The sequence below is a fragment of the Fistularia commersonii genome, chromosome 33 (assembly GCF_037954325.1).
Source record: "Fistularia commersonii isolate RoL2024-O1a breed Wild chromosome 33, RoL_Fcom_v1.0, whole genome shotgun sequence".
NCBI classification, from domain to species: Eukaryota; Metazoa; Chordata; class Actinopteri; order Syngnathiformes; family Fistulariidae; genus Fistularia; species Fistularia commersonii.
The window spans coordinates 1,823,908-1,840,506 of record NC_141316.1 but is presented as its reverse complement, the minus strand read 5'-3'; the positions used below and the strand labels follow the sequence as shown (position 1 = coordinate 1,840,506).

The window sequence follows — 16,599 nt, the reverse complement described above, 5'->3', positions numbered from 1 at the left end:
TCCCTTTAAATCAAGAGTGCTTAAAAATAGAACACAAGAGACACAGTAGAAAAGATGAATCGTGCGGAGAGAAGAGAAGGATACAATACACACGAGCCTGGGAGGAAGAGTAATGTGAGCGGGAGAAAGAGGGAATGTGTGAGAAGAGAAAAAGAAAGGGAACTAAATACGTCTTGTGGAGAGAGACGTGCCCCCTCACCTGCTCCGTTCTGCTCCTCTGCTGCGTTCATAATTCTCTCGAGCCTGCTGCTCGCCGCTCGCCTCCGATGAATCTTACATTATCAGAGGCCTACAGGTTCCTGCTGCGGCCGTTTCTTATCTGGCCTGACATGCTCTATCTCCCTGAGATTAGCTCCCCAAGTGCACACACACACACACACACACACACACACACACACACACACACACACACACACACACCACACACCGAAGCTGCTATCTTTGGGCCAGATTCAGGTTTTATGACATCACACAGCTGGTTCAGTGTGTATCATGGTAGATCACTACCCGGTGCAACACAGAGGAGCAGATCAAAACGGCCTGACGACTGACAGCAGCACATTATTGGGAAATGTAGACATCATTTCTTCAGGATCCAGACAAGGACGGCTGCAGAATTCCCCTCTTATTTTCTTTACCTGATAGATTTGCATCATTGCAATATTTTTTTAATGTACTTTTTTAATGTAAAGTTGCTGTATTCTCAATGTGGATATACAGTATATTATGGTATCTGTTTGCACATGGAAAATACCACATTACATACATAAGAAAATAAATTGACCGTGTCAGTAACAAGGTGACAAGGTTAATTCTACTTTATTTGTTGATAGTTAGAGGCAGTTTTAACATTGGAAAAACTACATGTAGCGGACATAACAACCAAATGGTGTCAAATCCTGTGGACTATATCTAATGGTTAGAGACCCTAATGAAAAACATGGACTTCATCAAATAAACAGTGAGGTATGGACTGCAATTTTAGTTTCTAGAAGCTGGCATTGCTTACTTGCCACTTTGTGCCAAGGATACATGTTAGAGCAAGGTGGCTATGAAATTGTGCAAAAAAAGCAGGGATATTATAATATTTGTGAACTAAACTAAAGCAGTTCACATGCATTTTACTTGCATATTCGCTATTTCATTTGTGGACCCATTAATCTAAATTTTGTTGTCCCCAAGGTCTTGAGTGCATCTATAAACATAGCTAACCGCACCAAAGGACGGGATTCATGCAATTAGCTCAGAGAAATGCTGAATGTGAATCACATTAGAGTAGCTTAAAGGAGTTTAAAATACCTGTCACTGTATGCAGCTGCAGCGGTAGCAGCTGGCTGGGCATATCTGTACGCTGCATATCCCCCCTGGAGAGAGACAGAGGAGTTTAGTATCACCTCAGGAGTGGAAGGAAATATAACCTCAGGTGAAGCATTGAGGCACAGTATTGTTTAATTGTGAGGAACAAATAAAAATGCATATAAAAGCCAGTAACTTACATATATTTCTGCCCCATAAAAGCCATCCTGGTAGACCACACTGTAGACACAGCATCAACAAAGAAAGATATCGTCTTTTTACTGAATAGAAACGTTATTCAGTATTCTGACTTTCCTGGGAAGTCTTTTCTGACACCTAAACATCCTTATGCAAAGGGCTTTGTAATATTGTCTGGAATTATAAACATATGGTAAATGCTATCATGTATATGGCATGTGCTTTGGCCTAAAGCAGTGTAAACTCTGGCACTAGAATCAGAATTCTACTGCAGCATGTTGGCTTAATGTAATATATCAGACCAAAACCAGATAAAAAGAGTTTCGCTCAGCACCTTTGTAAAAGGAAAAAAAGGCAATTTTGTTGTAAGCAAAACTTACAGAAACAGATGATGTTTTTTCACATTTTATTGGGGCCCATTGAGTGTTCCCGCTTCCCAACACTGATTTTTTGTTTTCCTTACTCGAAAAAAAATATTAAAGAAAAATTTGCGACTTTTATTCAACGATTTTGTGATAATGAAAAAAATCTGTAAAAGTGCTCAGCTAGATGTATTAGGGTTTAAAAAACTTCTCTGCACTCAGATCAGTGGCGGTGAGAGAAAAAAAAACAACAAAACAGGATATATGATTATTATAAATATTAAAAATATAAAGTCGGTAAAAAAGCATTTGTTACTGTGGCTGTTGGAGGGTTTTGGGACAACAGCTTCACGGCGTGTGTATATTGAAGGTGTGCTACCGTAGCATATATTGTACAAATCGATGTAAGTTGTGTTTATGCTCTATTAGCTTGTATCGTTACCATGACGGTAGACAAGGTTCTGTTATGATGAGACTCATATAGTACGACAACATAGAACAGAAAACAATAGAATACAATGGCCCTTTATGTCATTGCAGAACACCAAGAAATTGGAATACATACTGCCATGCCATACAGTCATTACCATTAAAACAAATAGTTTTAATCGTTCATTTTATACATTTTTCATTTTTCAGATAACACTGTAATGCAATGATTTAGTTTCTATCAGCGGTTACTTTTGAAACTAATGTTCGGCAAACATTAGTGACGAGTGATTGTTTCTCTCGAGTGCCCATATGAGGACATTTTATTTGGAGCTTTCCACACTTATCTTTCTGCTGCTATTTTCCCACCATGTATGGAAATATTTTGTGTTGAGATAGACGGTTTCCTTTTTTTTGGTGATAATAATGTACATGAATAAGCACACTGCCTTAAATTAGGACATAGGGGGACAAAAGAAATAATTCATGTTCCAAGACAATGCTTAGTTGTTATATTTATTTATGTGCAAGTTGTGAACTATTTTTAAACATGATCAGCAAACAAAAGTTTGGATCTTTAGAGGTTAAAACAAAGACAATCTAACAGGATTTATTTGTGCGATCAGCATACAGAGTGGTTGGTCAAATTGCACAATTCATCCATTGTTCTTCTCTCTGCCTGCAGCTTTAACTCTCTCCGTCTCCATCTACATTTCTTGTCTTCTCATTCTTTCTGTCAACCCTCACTCGGTACCAGACATCCATTCTCTCTCTCTCTCGCTCTCTCTCTCTCTCTCAGCCTCCCCCTTCACATTGACTAGGTCTCTCGCTCTGTCTGAAGTGGGCCCACTGGAGTGTGCAGGTCATAGTAGTCCATTCACAGCCGAATAAAGAATGACACATTAGAAAAAAAGAGAGACAAATTCGGCCATTCTGGAATCAAAGAGCAATTTTCCGCTCTATTAGAAGGTGGCCTTTTTGTTTTCCACTCACCATTCTTCTGTTACAGGATGTGTGTATATATATATATTTGTGTGTATGTGTGTGTGCGTGTGTATGTCTGAGTAACGCAATGAATTAGATTTGTTCACTGGCAAGGTTTAGTCTTGGAGATCTTTCATACAGTGTTTATTTGATTATGTGGGTCTCTGTGGGCTATGTGTTTGTGTGTGTGTGTGTGTGTGTGTGTGTGTGTGTGTCACTCACGCTCCATAGGTAGGGATGGGTGGAGGAGGTGGTGCAGCACGGAACGTGTTATAGACAGCGCGACCCCTCCCTCTCAAATGGGCCCCTCTATAAGCCACTGCTGCTCCTGTACTGGGGTATGGAAAGCCTGTCACTGAGAGACACACACACAGATGGAAGCGGGATGAAGTATAATATGTTGCACTGGTAAAAAAATGATGCAGTGATCAAGGAGGGGTCAAACAATCAGTTGTACCGGATATCAAAATAACAGCAAAAATCATTGCTGGGCAAATGCTCAGTATAAGTTGAAAATCTAGTTGGGGATCTGGATCAGAGGATAGTCATAGGGCTGCATGAAAAGAAAAAAACAAAGCAAAAACAAAGACCAAATTGTATAAGAAAAAGAGTAAAATGAGTATGATATTCATGGCATCAGGGATTATTGTTGATTTTTAATGGGGATGCATGTGGACCTTTGAAAGACACTACTGAATTGAGGTGAGGAATGAGAAGGATCTTATTAAGTTATACTTTAGTATCCATTCCAATACTCATAAGATACTCACAATCCTAATTCGAATAAAATGTGTTATTTGACAGAACATTTGATTTTATCTGAAAAAGAAATACAAGGACATCAACATCATCATTCTTTCATGGGGAGAAATGGCTAAAAGTCACTAGCTTCATCTCTGACATTTCCAATGATAATCATAAAATGATCTCAAAAGTAAAATCTTTAAAATTATGATTTGCGTTTAACATAAATTCATTCACTTTATCGAATTTTTTTTTTCTTCTATTAGTGTGAATCTGATCGCAGGGAAAAAAAAAACAAAGGCCCGAATAAAACATTGATTTTTTATACAATTTTTGAAGGATGATGAATGTCTGACTGAAGGTGTCATGCATGCTTTCGCCGGCTCGTAGTTCTACAAGTTCCCGCATGACCAGAATATGGACAGATTGGCAAGATGGAGGGGAACACAGAGTGCTGACCTGGCAGCGGCTGCACGAGAGGCAACTGGAGGTTAGACTTGGTATTTGGAAGGAGGGCCACGCAGCAGATGGTCTGCATTGTTTGGAGTGGCAGATTCCACCTATAGCCGTCATTCATCATATGCACGCATTAAACACACATGAGGGTCACCCTCATGGCGTAGTGATGTGATATGAGTTGGTTTAGCTGAAGGTCCCTGATTAACCTTCATTCAGCAGGGGAACACACACACACACACACACACACACACACACACACACACACACAGTTGTTCCTGTTTTCCAGGGGATCAGCCACTTCCATACAATCATTTACATACCCCATCGCCCCACCCTCACCTTGATCGTCACAACTGGTTGCCCACTGACCCTTAACTCAACCCTCGAGCAACAGATTTTTTAATGTAAGATCTGGGATTTTGGCTCCACAGTGGACACAAACACGGTGGCCTTGAAGTTTTCGCAGCCCAGGGGGGTGCCCACATAACTCAGAAATGATTCACACACACACACACAAACACAAGCACATAAAGGCGGTGTGATATGGCCATCTACAACAGGGCGAAGCTCTCATTATCCACAGTCATGTGAAAGTCGAAGCTGATGGACATCAGACGTCTTTTGGAGGGGGGGGGAATTCATGGAGGTCTACACATGGTAAGAAATGGCAGTACATTTAGAGGACATTTCTACAATAATCAGTATTGTTTCTCATAAAGTTTCATAAAGGAATCTCGAGTTTCTGCTTGTACTTTCCTGCGGGTCGAGAAGGGATGCCATGCAGTAAAAAGACAAAGAAACGTATAATTTTTTTTTTTCCAAATGTTAATGCAAACACAGGGAACATAGAACGTTATGAATAAATGTCAAATTGTAGATGAAGTCAAATTGAGGCATGAAAATTGCTCCAGCTTAGATGGTAGCTATCAGTTTTAATATATATTTGTTTGAAAATAATTTAAAAAAAAACAAAGGAAAAAAACAAGAACAAATTTGTAAGAAATATATCTAAATCCCATTTAAAAAACTAAATGTAATAAAAATAAATAAAAGTATTCTATTACAATAGAATAAATACAAATTAAGTCATTGAATAGTAAAATGAACAAAGTAAGTAAGGAAACGTTATAAAGACCTATAAATGTCATAGAGAAGATTTTCAATAAATAAATGGACACATGTGTCCCTTTGTCTTTTGACTTAAAGAAAATAGTGATTAAGCACTGGTCTCGATAATGTGGACGATAAAAACGACAAATTTATCAGAATCTGGTTAAGTTGAAATAAAATAAAATAAAATAATTTCCTGCTGTCCTGCGTCTTTTGTGTTTTAATTGTGGCTCATCTGGAGCACAGTTTCTGTCACATCCCACCGCTTTGTTTTCCCATTCTGATCATTCTATCTTGGTGTGATTACATTTGGTATTTTGTTCTACGTCTTCAGTTTTCGGCTCTTCTACCTGCTCCCACGTCCTGCTTTTAAATTGGGCCCTTAAATTCCTGCCTCTCTCATCCCGCCTCAATTTTATCATTTAATGATGCCTGCAACGATTTCATTTTTAATTAGTGGGTGTAAATACAAACATGTACCAATAGACGCATTAGAAGCACCTCTAATGCGCTGTTTCATCCCGAATACTTTGTGATCTAAGAAGAAGGCGCAGTTGCAGAGTAACCCCACCTACTGTTGGCAGCTGTGGAGAAAAACACTCAGCTGTAAGTGCTCAGAGACAGAAAGGCTCTTTCTCTCCCCTTCATCCATCTGTCTCTCTTTCTCTCCGCGGCGTGATGGAGAGCCTCCACACTCGGCTGTTTCTGCTGCTGCCTATTCTAACTAGTCAGACAACGGCATTAATATGCCACGCAGCCTGCAAACAGTCCATTGGTGATATATTCTGGGCGAAAGATCAATTTCCCCCACGTTGTACCCACCTTCCGTACCTCGCTCACTTAATATCAGACATCCATATATTAATTCCTTGTTGTGTGTGTGTGTGTGTTTGTGTGCGCGTGCCAGAAGGTGTACGCGTGCTTATTCATGAGTGAGAATGAGGACATGTGTATGTGCATGTTGTTGTTGGTGTGACATATATGAATGCAATCTGACGATGAGCTATGGCTTGCGCATGCTACAGTGGTGCGGTAATAACCCATGAATCATGGCGGGGCTCACGCCTGACAGCCAGCAGGCCCCATAAAATCAACAAACAACAACATCCGCTGATACACATATGCATAAAGTACAACACAGAGTGCAAGTTGAGGCTGCATACACACACTGTACCGGGTTCAGCTACTTATGATAACAACAAATGTATAGTTATGAAACTGGTATTTTTAACGTGACTTTGTGAGACGGGGTAATGTATGATAATGTCGAGGTGTGCGTGTGTGTGTGTGTGTCGAAGTCTTGATATTAGGACGGTGACAGAGCACTCAGGTTTAATCGCCGCGTCTAACAAATTGGGCTGAGTTTTCAAGAGATTAGAGGGAATTGCATTCATTTGCAGTGAGCAGATACACTAAAATCTGACAATGATGGCATCAATTGGAGTGACAGAGTGAGCTGCAGTAAAAGTTGACACGTTTCCGTAATGGATGTAGAGCGCGCTCAAATCCAAAAGAGGGAAATTAAAGGCAGTTTTGCCAGAATGGCCCCACGTCCTGCAGAGTTGTAAGGATTACAAATCCGGAAAAAAATAAATGGGATAAAGATCTAACACCATGTTTTATTCAAGCAAAAAAAGAGAAAAGGGATGAAAATGTTCTTCATTCCTCATCGTTTTGGTCAAAGTGACTGGAATATTTGTTGTAAAAAGGGAAGGATAGGGATATTTGAAATAAGACTGATAGATGCTGAATCCTTATTTGGATCATGCGGTGGAACTACTATGTGATCTACATGATTCGAGATCTAAAAAATAGCTGTTAAGGCTGTTTTGCCGTTTGAGACAATTTAATTCATCACCGCTCACTTAAACCATGAGTTCATATTGAAAAGTGAGGGAGATATATTGATATAATTGCATGATACATGACCTGAATACACCTTCAAAAGTCTCCAACTGTATAGTAAGTGAAGAAACACCACGTAAATACTGTAGTTTAATTCAAATGTTCCCATTTTGTCATGTAAAATGTACGTATAACTTTTGAAACTCACTGTCTCAAATTTGTAAATCATTTTTTTTCCCAGCAAAAACTTAAATTAAGAGATCACTATTTTTATATTTGATCTGTTTTTGTTTATCTTACTAATGAGTTCATTGCTTAAAGCAAATGCAACTGGTGCAGTTGTGTGAAATCAGGTGTATATAAGCACTTCTTTAAGTTGCAAAACAATAATGTAATCCATAGCCTGTCTTTGAATGACTCTAATTTCTGTATTATTATTATTTTTTTTTTTAATTGATTGAATTTAAAACTGAGTTAATTGATAACTGTGGCACAACAATCATCAACACCACTCAAGCTTAATTAGGGGATCAAGGTAGTTTCACATAGTTTCATTGAGCTCTGTCATAACACACACACACACAAACACACACACACACACACACACACGACCACACACACACACACACACACACACACACACACACACACCATCGACCCGTCACAGATGCAGTTGTTTAGCAGCACAGCTTCAGTTATACTCGACCAATCTTCCTTTTAAACATCCCAGGTTGTTAGTGTAATCAAGGGTTGGGTTCCCAGCTGACAGCGAGTGTCATCTGGCCTTGGAACAATGACAATCCACCCTTAGAGAAGTCCGAGCGTCCATCTGACGTTGCCCTTCCGGCTTGCAAATTTTCCAGCATATGTAAAGAAGTCAGAGACGCTTGTCTTGTTACTTCCTTGCCTGCATTTTGCATTTTAATCTTATTTGTTGTGTTCAGGAGAGCTGCTCTGCAAAGCCCCTCATACACTGCACACACACACACACACACACACACACACACACACACACACACACACACACACACACACACATACACACACAAGCAAATACAAATGCGCCAGCACGTCCATGCATACACACATTTGTCCTGCTTTGCATATACTCAGTCTAGGACACAGTCAATCAATCAGTATTACATTTCCCTCATTGTCCTTCATGCCCATGCAGTCTATTTTACTTGCCCAAACACATACGTGCGCACACGCACGCTCATGCATGCATACGTTCACGCACGCCCACTTCCTCTCTCTCTTAGGCCATCTGCAGGCTGTCATGCGAACTCTGAGAGGAGGCTTCCACTCTCATCGAGGTTTAAGTTGAGGTCAGTTGTGTGCTATTATGATTTATTGATACTTTATCTTGATGCAAATCATATGTTTATACCACAAAGTGATAGTTGTGTCATTTGTTTTAAATCGTACGTTTAAATCGTATTTTTGCCCTTTGACCTTTTTCCACCAGGTCAACTGTCTGAGTTATCAAATTAATCTAATAAAGTTGCCCTCTTGTACATTTCGTTCCTTTTTTATGAGAGCGGCACTTTTCTTTGAGTTGTAGTTAAATCAGGCTGAATCAGGCACAGCCTGTAATTTAACTGATTTTTGAGGTTCTTATCGTCTTCTGCAGTCTTGGTATAAAGAGTTTAATAAGGAAGACATGAGTTGTGTCTTTGGACAACGCCTTATGTGCACACACATGCACAAACTGACCAACCTCCAGCAAGTAAGCAACAGGTATTCAGCGCAGGTGGAGGCGGGAGGCAGCGAGAGAGGTTGGATCTGCAGATGAGAAAGATGGAGATGCCAGGCAGTGAAGCTGCCGCCCCTCAGATCCCTAAAAAGGCCCGAAGGGGAAGCAACCCATGTCGCTCCAGTGCGAATGCAAAGCTAAAAGGTAAAATCCTTCTTCTGGAAATGAATATCATCTCACTTTATCTATGGCCAAATCAGTCCAGTGTTTTATGAAATACACAGGGGCTAAACAGATGATTTCCTGAAATAAAACACATTTTAAGAGAATTGAAGTCGTGTTTTTTTTTTTTTTTTTTTTTTTGTGAAAAACCTGCTTGCACAAATAAAATGAAAGCATTTCAATTTTTCATTTTAAATATAAAATATCTGACGAGATCCTTGTCACTCCAGACAGCGCCATATGATAACATATGTAAGACATTTTCGTGTCATCACTATTTTCAATTTTGCATTTTCAATGCTTTAAATGTTCCACTGTCTTAACTACTATTTGATTTTAATACTGTGTTGCTTTCTAACAAAATCCAATGTTGATTTCCCAACAAAATTATAAATTAATATTTTTAAACATTGATATTCTTTGCCTTAATTTAATTTTTAATTTACGTCTATATTTTATGCAATTAATCTGAAAATTTAATGTTGTTAGATTTACTCTGTACACTGGAGTAATAATCTACGTATACGTTCTGTAAATAATAGAAGAAATCAGATGTCAACATATGTTTTTATTTTACCTCAGTGACTTTCTTTCTATATTTATGAAGTGTGAAAAAACTCCACATGAAGTTATTAACCCAAGAAAGATTTTGATCATGAGCCTTTACTTGGAAAGCCTTGAGGTATATGAAAAGACAAAGTTTGCAATTTAGCTTCAATTTAATTGCAGTTCATGGTTTTATATGAAAATTGAAATGTATTTTCTGTTTGCTATGAGATGTTTGTATATACGAGTGTCTCGTTGTTTCCTTTCGTATGTTGGGTGTGAAAGTTAGACGGTGCATTTATACTCGAGCTCCATGCAGGTTTCAGCAGTGTGTGAGCATGTGTGTGTATGCACGTGGAGGTCATCTGTCATTCTTCTGAATGGGATTTGCGCACAATAAACCTGTAGCTGAGCTCGGCAATGGAGATGGAGTGCACTGTCAGCTGGCCAGGATTTATGGAGGCCGATTCAGCTGATGGGTGCTGGGAAAAGCCGTCTGATAAAGGGTGATTAATCGTCCTTACATCCTGCTTTACATCCTGCTTCACTCCCGCCCCAAACTAGATTAAATGCAGTCATAATTATTCCTGAAGAAATCCCAATCCCACATACTTTCACTTGCAAGTGGAGATTTTTCATTTTTTTTAGAGACTGGAGGCGAGAGTGTCACAACCATTCCTCCTCCCTCACCCTTTGATTCTTATTCTTAGACTTAAGTCTTTAGTTAATATGTAAAAATGATTAACTAGTCTTACTCAATCTTGTTTGTTTTAATGTTTTTTTACATGGTACAGATCTCCCAAATTACACAGGTTGCACTGAAACAACCTATAAAAATCACGGGACTCATTTTGATTTTCAGGTGAACTTTCCTACTGAACTGAAAAAGATCAATATTTTGCAGATCTTCATAAGAGAAACAAACACAGTTGTCCTCCAACCATTTCTGTTTTCAACCTGATACTAATTTTCTAACTCTGTTGTCATGACTACAACTCTGTACTTTGCCCACTGCTGCAGCGCACTTTTGCTTTTGTTTATTGTCATTCTTTATATTGTACCTTATTGATGTCCCTGATGCTTTACTTTGCATTTTAACGCAATTTGGAGCAGCACGTTGGCCAGATCAAGCTGTTTCAGAGAAAACACCTTCCTGCAGAAGTCATCAGAAAGTAAACCAAAGGTTTACTGGTGTAACAGCTCATACATGACTGATATTCAGGTCAGATCTTGGTTTACAATAGTAATCAACCAAACAACAGACAAACAAACAAGCTAAAAACATAAAGCTTATATCGATGATAAGATGGTTGCGGAAATTGTGCTTGACTGAGGTTTTCAAATCATGTCCAAGTTGTCAAAGCAAGAACCAGAAATGAAACCAATTTGCATCTGAATTTCCACAGATTTTCAGTGGGGATTAATCTTTGTTTCAGCTACCCGTACGAATATATAGCAAAGAGTATGTAAAGGCCATACACTTAAAACCATACTCTGTAAAGGCCATCACCATTAAACCTTTCCTGAAGCCCCAGGGATCAGAATCTCCTGACAACAGAACAATACTCACAGCAGCTGCGGTCACAGAGTCTGGTGATGGACCAAGCAGCATCAAGACTTTTCTCATCATCCACTTTACAGTTTCTCCAACACATTTCACTGATGGTGTCACATCCACTTAGCATTCGTGGAAGACATGGAGACCTCTTAGACCTCAGCTCAGGCTCGGTAATAAAATAAAAGCCCGGGCTCAAGCCTCTCCTTCCATCAAGAAAACAGCAGAGGAGTTTGTCAGGAATACACAATCTTTGATACTATGTCTCACAGACCCTGATCGATTGACGCAAAAACACCTCCACCGTGTCAGGACGGCACCGAGGCGTTTTCACCTTTGTGCGAGCAGAGTAGATCAGAAGAGCCAAACGTATTCCGTTTTATCTTCACCGCAGTCCAAAGACGCCTCAGAGTAGGGGTAAAAACCAGCTTTGCCTTTATGTAGCTCGGAGGCTTCATCGCAGAGATTCAGAAGCTCCTCTTGTGATCGGGTGAGAACACGAGAAAAGACCGGGGCTCCTATTCTTTACCCTCTCAACCAATTCAGACCTTCCAAACCGCTGCTGGAAAAAGAGTCACTGCCACAGTGAAACACTACCCGACCCTCCTGCCCTCTGCGAGATACTGCAGCTTTCCTTTTTTTTCCTCAAGTCATCACTATTTTTCTGTCCCTTCACACACATTTAAAAACATCTATGGACTATATGTGGTGAAATTTGCCGCTGTCACTGCCACTGCTTTGGGAAATATATTCATGCTGGCATGTTTTACAGGCTGAACTATCAGTGTTCTGCTGCGTACATGTCAACTGTATGGCCTTGGATGAAAATGAAGTCTTCCTTGGGCTTTATTTTGCGGGGAGGGAAAGCCGACAAAATGTAAGAGAAGGGAAGAAAGGAAAGGAAGGGAAAGCAAAGGGACAGAAAGGGGAGGGAAGGAAAGATAAAACAAGGGAAGGAAAGGTGAAACAGGTGAAGGAAAGGAAAGGAAAGGAAAGGAAAGGATGGAAAAGGAAGGGAAAGGAAAAGATGGAAAAGATAAGGAAAGGAAAGGAAAGGAAAGGAAAGGAAAGGAAAGGAAAGGAAAGGAAAGGAAAGGAAAGGAAAGGAAAGGAAAGGAAAGGTAAGGTAAGGAAAGGAAAGGAAAGGAAAGGAAAGGAAAGGAAAGGAAAGGAAAGGAAAGGAAAGGAAAGGAAAGGAAAGGAAAGGAAAGGAAAGGAAAGGATGAAAAAGGAAAGGAAAGGAAAGGAAAGGAAAGGAAAGGAAAGGAAAAAAATGAAAAGGAAAGGAAAGGAAAGGAGGGGAAAGGAAAGGAAAGGAAAGGAAAGGAAAGGAAAGGAAAGGAAAGGATGAAAAAGGAAAGGAAAGGAAAGGATGGAAAAGGAAAGGAAAGGAAAGGAAAGGAAAGGAAAGGAAAGGAAAGGAAAGGAAAGGAAAGGAAAGGAAAGATAAGGAAATATGGGATAACAAGCAGCCAAGCATAACATCTGTGTTCCGGGGTTGTGGGGGAGGTCAACTGCGGATGCTTGGTTGGGTCGGCGGATGAAGGGATGGATGGTCTGGTAACGGGACAGAGGCAGGAAAGCAGGGAAAAAGGGAGGGAGTGAAGGAGAAATAAAATAGATGGATGGCCTCTCTCTGTCAGAGCAGTTATTTAGAGGAGTGCTGTAAACCTGTCTGGGAATGAACAGATTTTAGACTAATGAGCAGAAAGGAGAGCAGTTATGGAGAGCGGACGGTCTCAGCACTTTCTCTCAAATGAAACCGAGCTGCCACATCAAACCGCGCTTGCATGTACACAAATACATTGCACGAGTAAAGCCGGGCACTGACACACAATAACATCGTCCACGCTTCACAAGCGTCGGGTTCATGAAAACCCAAAGACCGCGGACTGTTTATCTTTGTCGCGCTTTCCCGTCACAATGGTACGATTCTTTACCTGCATAAAATTCAGGGCCGTATACTGCGCCGACCACCGGATTCAGCTTCCAGCCTGCATGGGAGACACACACACACATAGAACACACACAGTTGCAGAATGAAAAGCAGGTAGAGCAATTAGAGTTTCTGTACGATGACCCGGACAAATATTTGAAGGCCGGCACTGTGAAACTGGAGCTTTATTTACTTTTGTCGTGGTTTCCTTTTGTTACTTTTTTGCCTGGTTGTGATGTCGCCGTTTGGCAACCCTTTGCTTAACCACCACCGAAGCCAATAAAACATAACCAAGAAAGAAAGATGAGTTGGAAATATATGTGTGTGTGTTTGTGTGTGTGTGTGTGTGTGTGTGTATATGTGCTGGTGGGGCTTGATGACAATGATGAATGGAAAACCCTTCAGGGCTCATTTTCTCTTTCTCTGCACCCTCAGGATGGAAGTGTGCATGTGTGTGTGAGTGCGTGCGTGCGTGCGTGTGTGTGTGTGTGTGTGTGTGTGTGTGTGTGTGTGTGTGTGTGTGTGCGTGAGAGGTGCTGACACGTCTGGCCATTTAATACCCTCCCTTGTTCATCTACCCCATCCCCTTTTTACCTCTTCCCACTGTCTCCATCACTCTTTCCCTCCACCCACCACTCTGTCGTTCAGTCCACATAAATGAGTGTTTCAAGAGAGCAACACGCCCTTACAGCTCCGTCTCTCCCTCTTTACCGATGATTCCTGGCTGTTTTTATTGGCTTTATTCATTTACCCATTCCCCCCCTTCCATCTACCAAACTCTTGTCATCCTCTTTCCACTTTAGAGTCCCCTCCTCCACCTCCAATTTTCCTTTCTCTGCCACTTTCCTTTTACCATTTTAGCACCTCTGCCTGCTGAGTAAGAAAAAAATTGCACTTTGCTATTTGCCCGATATTTCAAACCAAATTGGCTGCCTCTTTGACAAATATTGATTTCATAAATCAAATGTGAAAGACTCTGTGTGACGGTGGAATCCGACGCCTGGCTTGCATTTGTAGCTTTCAGTTTCCTTGCCATATAAAGAACAAGCTTACTTACACGGATAATAATGATGTGGGTTGTTTAATTTTTGTCTTTTCTTTTTTTTTTTTCGTCAAATAAATATAACCAAAAGGTCTGTTGCTTTGCAGCGCAGCCAAGTCTAATACTGGCACTGAAATTGAATCATGGGTAAGGAAAGCGGAGACGGCTGAAAACAGAGAAAATTAATGATCAGAGCGACAATATAAGAGGGAGAAATGGAATGAAAGCAGCAATAAAAGGAGCTTCGAGGATGGAAATAAAGCTTACCGTTTGTATACGGGTTTGCCACCTTTTTGTTTGTCATTACTCTCGCTGTGGCGTTGTTGACCTGCCAGCAGACAGACATGGTTAGTGTCACAGGCAAACATAAAACAAAAGCGTAAGTACGTGCACACATAGAAACAAAAGCGGAAACCGTGCACGCTACGGACAAACCCACATCCTAAGCAATTTCCGTGCCACACTAGCATTGGATCATTCCACAAGTGAGTCCGCATGCAGCACGTCGAATATATGATGCTTTAACAAATCCAAAGACATCAGAGAAAATAAGCGACACAGCTTCAAAATATACGTGCATGGAAAAAAAAATCATTGTATGAAAGTCTTAAATGACAGAGTGTCATTTGTATTACGTGTGGTATAAATGCTGATTTTCTTTTTTCCGGGTTTGTCTTTTTTTTATTTAAAAATGTATCATTTGCCTTGGTGAAACGTTGCATGCGGAATACGAAGCACAAATACACGGAGTGCCGGCATACGCTGCCCTCAGAATCCTTTTGAAGCTTTTAAACATCAGATACATCACCTGACATTTCAAACGTATGATTTTTTTTTTCAGAGAATAAAATACTTTTTACGGTCATTTGCGTTTACTTTTCTGAATGTTGTACGTGATTTCTAATTTTTACAGAATTTCACAAGTTTATATTTGTCTATTGTGGGTGCATTTTAACATCACACATTTTTCAAATTTTTATGTATTAATGGTTTTTCTTTTAGTAAATTTAATGATGATTTGGAAGCAATAAATCTCTCCTGAAGAGAAAAGACACATGGTCAATTAAAATGTTGTCGGTTTCTAGTATTTTAGTCAGTATATTGAAAAAGTACACAATACAATTTCACTTGTCTGGGCAATTCAGGATCTTCTATAATGCTACTGCATATGTTTGCATTGTGGATGCAAAATGGAGAACCCAGAGAAAACCCACAGGGTCAGCAGACGCAGGGAGAAAAGGTGAACTGAGGAAAATTTCTACTGTGAGGCAGCAGCACAAACCGTTGAAATGTCAATGCAGCAAATTGATTTTTTTTTTTTCTAATTGATGAATTTGTTGATACCAGCATGAATGCGGTTTTCCCGAGATAAGTGGAATATTTTCCAAGAATTTTGTGAAGAACATTATTAAGTAATTCAAATGAGCATTGTCTCGGATATGGTGTATGACTTCCTGTGACATCAAACAGGTTGTAATTACAAACAAGTAATGAATTGTTGCTTTTTTATATTTCTGTGTATAGATGCTCCAAAACCAATTCATCCTTTGAATTGAATTGGAATTCCCCCTTTAAAGAGGTTGTGACAATCCATGCTCAGAATTCTTTTCTAAGTCAAATCATATTGATAAAAATTAAAAAACACCACACACGCACAAAAACAAAAACACTATCATCAATAAATGTCCTTGATGTCATGCACATGATACAACCACAAATGACACAATCCATCCTGAGCAAAAATGCCGTTTGTGCCAAAACACTGCGACAGATTCAAACATTGCTGAGGAGGTCAGTCTCTCTCTTGGTCACATACACTTACAGATCAGGGTTCGACATGCAGCGTTCAGGGTGCAGCGGGCAGGTGGGAGACACGACAGGAATGGAGGAGGAGAGGGGAGGCATTGCAGGAAACTTCAGGCAGGCAGAGAAAGGAAATACAAAGTCGGGGCTCAGGGAGTAGAAGAGGGAAGGGATGAGGCGGGATGTAAAAAGATACGAGTAAAGGAAGGCACCTCTATTTTGCGTCCCTCTACGATTGTACCATTAAGTTTCTCCCTGGCACGATCGGCATCTGCAGTTGTTTCAAATGTTACAAACCCGAAGCCCTGATGTTGCCAGGAGGCAGAAGATTAAAGATGATAGTCCACACATGAAATGATGAGAAATGTGGGA

General features: G+C 40.1%; 1 protein-coding gene across 2 annotated transcripts in view; it reads right to left on the bottom strand.

Annotated features, from left to right (window-relative positions):
• rbfox3a (RNA binding fox-1 homolog 3a) overlaps positions 1–16,599 on the bottom strand; it is a 622,615-nt gene that overhangs the window by 21,722 nt on the left and 584,294 nt on the right. For both annotated transcript variants that reach the window (XM_086140611.1, XM_086140610.1), the window contains exons 8-13: positions 16,440–16,532; positions 14,692–14,752; positions 13,387–13,440; positions 3,492–3,624; positions 1,497–1,536; positions 1,300–1,364 (exon numbers count right to left, since the gene is read on the bottom strand). In XM_086140611.1, the coding sequence (XP_085996737.1) occupies positions 1,300–1,364; positions 1,497–1,536; positions 3,492–3,624; positions 13,387–13,440; positions 14,692–14,752; positions 16,440–16,532 (446 nt within the window). The remainder of the gene's footprint in view (positions 1–1,299; positions 1,365–1,496; positions 1,537–3,491; positions 3,625–13,386; positions 13,441–14,691; positions 14,753–16,439; positions 16,533–16,599) is intronic.